The sequence below is a fragment of the Camelus dromedarius genome, chromosome 31 (genome assembly GCF_036321535.1).
Source record: "Camelus dromedarius isolate mCamDro1 chromosome 31, mCamDro1.pat, whole genome shotgun sequence".
Lineage (NCBI taxonomy): Eukaryota > Metazoa > Chordata > Mammalia > Artiodactyla > Camelidae > Camelus > Camelus dromedarius.
Window position 1 is genome coordinate 6910343 of NC_087466.1, and position 10248 is coordinate 6920590.

General features: G+C 51.5%; 1 protein-coding gene across 1 annotated transcript in view; it reads left to right on the top strand.

Annotated features, from left to right (window-relative positions):
• Positions 1-8130, top strand: part of MN1 (MN1 proto-oncogene, transcriptional regulator) — a 46388-nt gene extending 38258 nt beyond the window's left edge. The window contains exon 2 of the mRNA XM_031442959.2: positions 5077-8130. Coding sequence (XP_031298819.2) covers positions 5077-5258 — 182 coding nt within the window. The 3' untranslated portion in view covers positions 5259-8130. The remainder of the gene's footprint in view (positions 1-5076) is intronic.
• Positions 8131-10248: the final 2118 nt, after the last annotated feature.

Consider the following 10248-nt stretch of genomic DNA (forward strand, 5'->3'; position numbering starts at 1 on the left):
GGCCCACACTGCTCCTTACATAAGCTTTGAGTTAAAAATACGCACGGAATTCTAATTTGCCTGCTCTGCCTGGGATCGCACCCCGGGGGCCCCCCAGCCTCGGCAGGCAGGGGGCAGGGCAGGCCCCTGACACCCAGGGAGAAACTGCCCCACGGCCCAGGGCTGGCACGCGGCAGTGCTAGCTGTGATCGGCGCCTGAGCCCTGTGCTGCTGAAGCACAGGGAAGAGCATGAGGGCTCATTGTGTGTTAAGTTTTTCACCCGTGTTATCTCACTTAATCCTCCTCAAGCCTATGAAGGAGGTTCCCATTTTACAGCCCAGGTTAACACCTGGCTTAGGCCACACCCTGGATTAGCACTCAGGGAGCCCCTGATCTGGGTGCTTTTGGGAGACCACCCTCGACCCCCATAGCTCTGGCCTTCTGGGGGACAGAGAGGAGGTGGCCAGGCAGGAGTCCCCTTCCTGAGGGTTCAAGGACAGAGCAGTGGCTGTGGGTACCGCGGAGGCAGCACTTTAGCTGCTGGTGGGAGGTGGCAGCTGGCCCCCCGCTGAAGCTCCAGACACTTGAGCACGTGGCTCACCTGAACTGGAACCCCGTCCCGGGACAGAGCAAGACGGCAATAAGGCCTGTTTTGCTGACTTTACAAAAGAAAGAAAGACAAGGAAACTCAGCCCTCTCCGTGAAGCTAGCAATGAGAGGTCCCCAGGTAAACAAACTCACATCTTTTCCCTTCTCCCTTCACCCGAGCGGTGGCCAGCCGAAGGGTCACTCAGCTGTCCCCGTTAGCACTCCAGCCAGCCGTCCGGGCCCTCTGGGTCCCTGCAGGCCGGTCGGCAACCACACAGGCCAGTCCTCCTGGCGTTGGCAGGAGTGCGCTGTGTGCTAAGCACTTTACATGGATCATTTCACTTAATCCTCGTAACTGCCTCCATGACGCCCAGTCCTATTATTTCCCCCGTTTCCTAGGACTGAGGTTCTGGGAGCCGAAGCGATGTGTATGAAAGTCCCGTGCTCCGTAAATGGTAGGCGATCATTGTCAAACCCCGAAGGAAGAGTGGAATTCGTCTGTTATTCACGCGGTCACTTTTTTGGCACTGGGCTCGAGGTTCTCTCCTTCCCTTCATGGAATTTACTGCCCCCTTTGTGGACCGAGAAGCGTGGAAGACAAAAATCCTACGCGGTCTTGTGTTGGCAGGGGGGTGAGCCGGAAGCAGCTGGTACCCGGACAGTGTGATACCGAGTCTGTGGCATTCAGGGGAGGGGTGCTAGGAAGGGGCTGGATGGATCAGCCAGGGCTTGAGCACATGGAGGAAGGGTGGGAAGAGTCTTTGAGGGGAGGAAGAGTGGGCACCCCAGCTCCAGGCCCTGCCCTTGTGCATGGGGAGTCCGGTGGTCCAGTTCTGGCCAATGGGGGGATGACCTTAAAAAGCACCCCACTGTCCATCCTTGCTGGGCAGGCACACCGTCCCATCCCATGAACCAGAAGACCCTCATCTCAGCCCCTGTGCTGTCCACATGGGGTGAGGCTAACATCCCTGCGTCAGGGATCAATCCCCACGTGCATGATGGCCTCAGCTCTTTCTCTTATATGGTCTCCCTGAACTGCCTTGAGCCAGGCCCACAAGGAATCACTGTCCCCACACTACAGATGAGGAAACTGAGGCCCTGCAGATAGGGGCAAGCTGTCCAGGATGGGGCATCTGGGATTCCATCTCGGCCTGACCTGCAGGGAATCCTGGGCTATAAGGAGAGGGCTGAACCCAAAGCAGATGACCTGGCCTCAGGTGACCCCTGGGCAGCTCCCTGCCCGTTGGAGCCTCCGTCTTCCCATCCATCAAATAGGGATGAGGGTCACTTGAGTCAGCACACAGGCCCCAGCTGAGCTGAACAGGCCAAACCCGCCTCCCCACCGTGCAGCCAGTCTGACGGGGGAGGCCGACAGCCAACAGTGGGAAACATGACAACACCCGTCGTGTTCTGCAGTGTCTGCCAGTGCCGGGCGCTGAGTAACTCCAGGGTCCCCCCCAGCCCTGGGAGCAGGGCGAGGGGGCGGTTTTATCTCTGGGTCCTGGTGTGGGGGCCGGCATGCCTGCCGCCCTGAGGAGCAGGGACCGAGGGCCCAGCCCGAGCTAGGGCAGGCCCCAACTTGAGGCGGCTCCTGTGGGACTGATTTATCGGCAGCTACTCGGCAGCCCAGGGGAGCCGCATCCCTAGGGCGTGTTGGGTCCCCCCAGCTGGAATGAATCCGGCGGGAGGATGAGTTTGGTCATGCTTGGGTTGTCAAGAACTGAAGAGTAGTATTCTCTCCTAAAAACATTTCCCGTGGATACCAGACTCACTTGCTTGTCCCAGGCAGAGGCTGGGGAATCCTGTGCCTGTGTTCTGTGACGTCAGGCAAGCCCCTCACCCTCTCTGAGCCCCTAGAGCCCCCTCTAACGTGGGGAGAAGGGTCGCCTGGCTGCTGGGCTTGCTGGGGGTTGGAGTTAGATAATACACGGAAGTGTTCAGCTGTGTGCCTGCCACACCCTCGTTAAATCCACCCCAAGTAAGACGCGCAGCTGTCTCTGGTTTTGGTGCACGGCATGAGTGTGAGTTGTCTGTAACTTGGGAGTAAAGCATCTTTAGGAAATTTGGCCATTTGGAGAAGTCTGGAACCATTACTGAGTAAACCCGGCTCCATAAGAGTTCTGGTCCCCCTCTGTCCCAGCACGTAGCTCAGGACACGCCAACTTTTCTCTACCTTCCTGGTGCTTCAGCCGCAGAGCAAGGGAGCTGTGTGTCAGGAGCTCACGGCTGGGTCTTATCTTTCTTTAGCTGTGCAAACTTTGGCAAGGGGCCTCAGTTTCCCACCTATAAAATGGGCACAGGCACTGCTGTGTCACCTCCTTGAGATAATGTGTGTAAGGTGAAGTAAGGAACCGCTTTCAGAACCTCTCTATGTCTGGTAGATGCTCCCCTCTCTGCAATCTGGATCTCACAAGGCTTGGAACAAAATTCCTTTTGGGGGTTATTAGGCCTAGCGTGTCACTGGGAGCAAGGCAAGCGTGGGCTCAGGAGCAGAGGTGAGAGGGCTGTGGATCTGCATTGCTGGAACCTAGGACCCTCTGTGGGCGAGGGGGCCCTGAATCTGCTATCTTTAGCTTCTTGGGGTCACAGCATCCCAGCTTCACCACTACTAACCAACTTTGAAACCTCAGGCTCAGAACCTCAGCTTCTTCGTACACAAAATGGGCAGATACTCCAGTTTCATGGGCAGAAACATGGCCAGCTGGCCAGTCTCGAGGAAAGGACAAGGCTTGGAGGCTTCTAGATGGCTGCAAGGACTCCCCTCCCCAACCCTGGACACTCATGACAGTCCCAACAGCCCTGTCTGGGGATCTCTCTGTATGTTAGGATGTTACAAGGCCTCGAGGGAGACAACTTTACCAGTGAATAGAACTGAGACTCAGAGAGGGAAAGTGTCCACACATTGGTGGGGCTGGGATTCAAGCCCCAGTTTGTGACTCCAGAGTGATGTGCTATGACATTGTCTCCTGGCCTCACCATCAGATGCAGGAGGAGGTGGAAAACGGTGCCTTGTTTCCTGCTGGAATCTGCAGGCTTAGCACCGTGCCTGGAACACAGGAGGGACTCAGTGAAGGCTTATTCACTGAATGAAGGAAGGAAGGAGCAAAGGAGAGAATCTTCCTCCCCAGCCCCAGCTCCTCCCAAGAATGCAGGTCCCAAAGCTGGGTGTCTCTGGGGCTCCAGGGTGGGGGCCCCAAACCTAGTTAGTCATGGCCCGGCCTCGGCCGCCTGGGCCCATCCCTCTCGGAGGATTTTCTCTGCAGGCCGTGGCTCAGCTCCCGGGGGAGGCCTCCCCCCTGATCCCAGAGGGCAGGATGGGCGGGGTAACTCCTGCCTGGCACAGGGCCTTGGCTGGGCTTGCACAGTGTGTTGAGGAGGGCGGGCCGGTCATGGAGTTCAGTATCTGGGTGTGCTCCCTCTGCCAGAGCTGGGCCCCCACCCCCAATTCCAGCTTTTCTCATGTCCACTGAGTCAGAAATTCACTGTCAGCCCATCTTCAAACCCAGCTCTTCCCCTTCCTGGCTGTGTGACCTTGGACAGGTCACCTCGCCTCTCTGAGAGTCAGGCTCTGAAAAAGGAGTAAAGAGAATAATCACCAACATACATTAGGCCTCAGAACAGAACTATTGATCACTGTTATTGGTAAATTAACAGTCCTCTGAAATGACTGCTCCATTCTTTCCCTGCCTCAGAACTCCCAATTCTTGGTCTCTTCAAATCTAATTCATACTAAGGTGTGAATGGTTGTCAAATTTCTTTCCTCTTAAGTGTGTCTGACCCAAGCATTGCCATGATCTGTGATGTTTCTGGTGCTGTGTGAGTAAAAAGAAATGTAGGGGATTTTTATTGAGAGTATAGAAGAGGAATAGACTCCTTCATCCCTATCACCTAAAGTCCCTTTATGCAGCAGCTGGGGATGGGCAAATGGCACTGGTGTGGTTGGAGAGTCCACACTCTTAGTGTGTACTGCTCTGAGCAGTTTGGCATTGTGTAAGGAAGGTCTGAACACACAGCAGGCCCTTAGCAAATGTCTATCTGGAGGATGACAAGAAAATGGGCTGTGTCCTAGACCTGGACAATCCTACCCTCCCCACTTTCACTGCATCCAGTGAACTCCTACATATCCTTCAATGCCCAGTTTGGATGCCCCTCCTCCAGGAAGCCTTCCCAACTTAATTCTGGTCCAGTTAATCTTTTAGGAACTCTAGTCCATCAGAGATGGACAGACCCTGAGTTTATCCTGCCTAACTCTCCTATTTCCCAAGGGGGTGGGGGAAACAGACCCAACAAGGGATCTTCCCTTGGTTGAGGTCTCACAGCCCAAGTCAGAGGCAACAGCAGGAGGATTCAAACCGAATATCTTTAGATCTCCTTAGACCATCTTTAGGCATGAAAACAGGGTGTGGACACTGCCTCTCTGCTCAGGCCTCTGCCACTCTACCCCCTATTAGGGCCTCCCACAGAGGGGAGCACACAGCTAACATCCTCTCTTCCTTCTTTCTCTGCAGCCCTCGACCTTCCTGCGAACAAGGCCTCGGCAACCCAGCCCGGCAGCCACTTGCAGTGCCTGTCTGTCCACTGCACAGACGATGTGGGCGATGCCAAGGCCCGAGCCTCCGTGCCCACCTGGCGGTCCCTGCACTCCGACATTTCCAACAGATTCGGGACATTCGTGGCTGCCCTAACTTGAATTGACAAGAAATACCCTCTCCCCAACCAGGCCCTTCCCTCCCCCATCTCTCTCCACTCCCCCCTCCACCAGTCCCCAACCCCCACCCCACCCTGTTAATTTGAAAGGGCCACTATTGCTGAGTGGATGATTTTTTTTTAGGTTGGTACCTGCTTAGTGGCATATGGACCGGAAAGGGTTAATTTAAAGGGAAAAAAAACCTCAAAAAATTTTTTTAAAAAAGAAACTCATCTGCCACGGTATGTTACCAGTGTTAACCCTTCTGCAGTTAGCAAACTTTTGCTGAAGCCTTTTTCTTGCTAGATAATTCCCACTTTTCTGTAATCTTGGCATACGGTTTTTAGATGACCTCTTTCCTTGTTTTATTTTCGTGCTGCTGTATGTCCAAGTATTGTTATTTCATAATAAGACAAGAGTTGCTTTCCTTTTTTGTTCTCTTTTAGTCCTGTTCCTTCCCATCTCCCCCTCCCCCTGCCTGTTTTTTTTTTTTCCCCTTTTCCTTTTTTGCTTTGTTCACTGCTTATTAAAATGGAAATCCTGGAGAATAGTAGTTCTGGAATATTGGCGGGTGAGAGTCAAATTGTCATCACAATATTATCTATTGACACCCAACTGTCATCAGTCAGGCAGGAGCCAAACAATTAATGCCCCCCTTAGGTATTCCGCCTGGGATTTTGTTTTGTCTGTTCCCTAAGAAAATAGAGATATATATTTTCGTTCCTACCAACACATGCTCAGCCTTCAGCTCCGTTCTCTCTTCTGCGGGAAGCTGCCTTTCACTGCGATGGAGGTGATGACGTGTCCAGCCCGCTCCGCGGGAAGGAGCCGGAATGTTCGACAGTGGTGTTTTCTCTCCTTTTCTGGGCCTCTGCACAAATGCCCAGACGCTGAATTTTCACGCTGTGCCGAGCAGCCCTGGGCCGCGTGGGGATGGTGCCCGTCCAACTTACAGAGTCTCCGGGAGCTCCAGGCTGTCATCCCTGCCACAGCCGGGCCGCCTGCGTCTTGGGTGCTGGAGTTGAAGGATCAGTTCTCAGCCCTGACCTTTCCTGATTTCTGTTCCCAGCCAAGCATCAGGGGAAGAAGGAGTGGAGATGGGTTATCTCCCTGACTTCTCCCTTTCCGTCTCCCCTCCAACCTGCACAGCCCCCAGTCCCTGGGAGGGACCAGGCTTTTGCCAGCACTTTTCCAGGCGCTTGTTGAGTGAAGGAGCCCCCAGGCTCAGCCTGCCAAGCCCCCCCGCCCACCTTCTCCATGCCTGGGTGTATTCTTTGCAGGGGTTTGCAGACTTCTAAGGGCCTGAGGAGGGAGAAAGGGACTGTAATGAGTGACCTTGATTCTTGGGTCTTTTTTGAACCCCAGAATTCCACCCCCACCTTCCTTTTGATTTAATCTCACCCTGTTGCAAAACCAGAACCACGTCCCATGTGTCTCGTGAGGGAATAACTTCTTTGAGCAGCGGTGAGGGAGGGCTGGGTGAAGAGGGCGGCGGAGCAGGGCTCCTGGACCCAGCTGAGGCCTGTTACCTGGTCGCCTCATGGTGGTGGTCAGCAGTCACGGTTGGGGGGGCGCCCAGCGTTGTCAGGGGGCGGGGGCATCTTTGGGTGCTATGGATGACTCCAGAGGGCTTGTATGCCTCATGGTGGGTGCTGGGGGCATGCAGATTCCAGGGTGGGTCAGACAAGAAGTGACTGCTATCACTTCACCCAAATGGGTAACTCTTCTATTTTATTTCAGTTTCTGTTAACGAGCATCTTACTAAATGCTCCATTTTGAGCCTTGCGCCCCCTCCATCCTCCCCTGCTGACCCCGCCCCATGTCCCCAGAGTTTGCAGACCCGGCTTTTTTTTAACAAGTGACCTGAAGGCTTTGGGCTCCCCATACAACACCCACATTGTTTATTTCAAAGAACTTTTCAGCAAAGGGAGAAGAGCATCCAGAAAAATCTTGCTCTTTCTAGTCCCTCCTCCCATCTTTCCTTCAGCCAGCCCTCTTGGCTCGGGCCTGAGTCTGCACGGTCCAAGGTTCCTGCATGGGCAGCCTGAGAAGGGCTGACCCTGGCCCCCACAGAGCGCAGGCAGAAGCAGGCGGTGTGAACCGATCTGCGAGAAGGTGGGAGTTGACTCAGTTCCTGGGTTCTGCCACCAAAGGAGAGAAAAGGGGAGGGAACGTGCCCCCTGTTACGGGCTGCAGGCGCGTCAGTCACAGTCTGAGCAAAACTCCTCACCCCTCTGATTCCACAATGTACAGCTGTTTGAGAGCTTCATCCTTTTATTCCTCAAACAGGAATGATTTCTCCTTAATTGCTTAAGGCCGGGGAGCAAAGTGTCTTGACTTGTCTTTGACTTTTCTTGTGTTGAGTCCATCAGCACACGACCATCAGCTCGTGGTCCTGGCAGCCTCAGAAATCCCTGAAGATTTAAACGTTCTCGCTCCCCACGACCCCAGAAAGGAACAGCTTTAAAAATAGCCTTAAGCAAAAGGATGTTATTTCATTAAATTTGGTTTAATGGAAAGAATAAAAGCAAATTAAAAACACACCCAATCCACCAGACTCCAAACACTGGTAATCGGTACTGCATAGCAAACTCTTCGGGAAAGAATATGAAAACGTTATTGCACATGTAAAATATGAGAACTTAACTCTGCTGTGTGTTAGGCAATCCTGTAATCTTTTTTGACTCTTAAAAGAAATTCATTTCTGAAATGCTTGGTTGGAAGACTGTGACAATAGCTCATGAAATTGAGTGTTATTTTTTTCTTTCTTTTTTAAAAAAAAATATGTAAAGTGCAGTCTTCTGTATTCATGCATATTGTATATACCTGTATATGTTTTCCTGAGCAGCTAAATAACAATAAATATGACGTTAATGGTGACTGTGGTACATTTGTGGGCGGGGTTTGCTTTATTTTTTCCCCTCCCACCCCTCCCCTTTTCCATGGGTCTCTTTAAATTCCGTGGGGGATGGGGTGTCGGTCTGGATGCTGTAGTGTGTGTGTGTGTGTGTGTGCGTGCGCACGCGCGTGTGTGTACATGCATGTGTTGATACATTCTGAGTTGGGTCATCTGAGAATTTCTCTACTCCACACTATTGATACTTGGACTGGGTAATCCTTTGTGGCAGGGGAGGGGCTGTCTTGTGCATTGAACGGTGGTTAAAAGCTGGCCACCACCCGCTAGATGCCACCTCTTCCCCTCCTCCGCTCCCTTGTGACAACCCAAAATGTGTCCAAACATTCCTCCATGTCCTGCGCCAGGCATGACCCCTGGGGCTGAGAACCACTGCTATCTGATTAGGGCAGGAGGCGGGAAGGCGGGGAGGGGGAGGCCATCCAGGTGGCTGGACGGTGTAATGGTTATTCTTTTGGGTCCTAGAATTCAGTTTCAGATCCCAGTTAAGTTTTGTTGCCTCTTCCAAGTTAGATAGGTTCTCAGCAACTCTGTTTCTTCACCTAGGAAATGAATAATTTATGGGGACACTATAGGAGACACTGTGTGCACGCAGCACGTGGGAGGGCTCCATATGTGTAAACTGTTAGCATCATGTCATGATGATGAGCAGCTTGTGTGCAGCTGACAGTGTTCTGGAGGTGGGCTGTTCTGGGTTGGATGCTGCTTCCTCCGCTTAGAGCCTTGGGTCATGGACGAGTGGTTTAACCCGTCTCCATTTTCTTGTCTCTAAAATGGAGCAAATCACACCTAGCTTGAAGGTTATTACGAGCACTAACTCACGGACCCTGTAAAAGCTCTGGTGGCCCCATGGGCCACCCTTTGGGCAGCAGCTTCACTGCGGCACCTGCAGCCTCAGATTTGAAGTCATTGCAAAATCTTAGTTTACAAAGGGGGAAATCAGAGGCATCTACTTTCCTTCTTGAGAAATGGCTAAATCATTTTTCAAAGTGGTCATACCACTTTGCATTCCCACCAGCAGGTTATGAGAGCTCCAGTTCCTTTCAACATCCTAGCCAACACTTGCTATTATCTGCCTTTTTAGCTTAGCCATTCTAGTATGTGTGCAGTGATAGCTCATTGTGGCTGTAATTTTTATTTCCCTAATGGTGTTGCGTATACTTTCATGTGTTTCTTTGTTCTCTGTGTATCTTTTTTGGTGAAATGTCTGTTCAGATCCTTTGCCCAGTTCTTTACTGGGTTGTTTGTCTTTTTGGTATTGAATTCTAGGGGTTCTAGATACATCCTGGATACAAGTCCTTTCTCCATGTATTGCAAATATTTTCTCCCACTCTGTGGCTTTTTCTCATGGTGTCTTTTGAAGTGAAAAGTTTTAAAATTTTGCAAGTTCCGCGAAGTCCGTTTTATCAAGTTTCTTCTATGGTGAGAGCCATCTGTGTCTTCCCTAAGGTCTTGCTTTTGCCTTAGTTTTATGGTTTTAGGTTTGGCTTTCATGTTGAGCTAGCTTTCTGTGGCATATTTTGATTTATGAGGTTTGCATTTGGCATGAGGCAAAGATAAGAGTTTTTTATTTCCAGAATATCCAGTTGTCTCAGCACCATTGTTTGAAGAGATTTTCTATTAGATTGTTTTGGCATCCTTGTGGAAAATCATTTGGTCATGTACATGGGGGTCTATTTTCAGACCCTCTATTCTGTTGATTTAGTTGTCCCTCTTTCACCATATGGATCAATTTTAAGCTGGGGCCACATGGGAATTTTGGTAAGCTCTCTCTGAAGAATGGGCAAGAGAGGGAGTCTGGAAGAAAGATACCAGTGTGTCCAACTGCAATTCTAAAATAAACACCTCAGAAACATGACGATGCCACTGTTGCCTGATGAAGACCCCTAGCCTGAGAATTTCTTTCTTTTTCTCCTTTTCTTTTTTTTGGTTGGAAAATGAGGTCAACTCGTCTGAGAGATGGCGAAGACCTAGTAGCACTGAGCAGAGACGTTCTCTGTGCAGCAACGAAAGGCTTGGAAAGAGTTGAAAGATCAGTGACTTTCTCACTAGGAGGTTGGGAGTTGCTCAAGGCTGCAT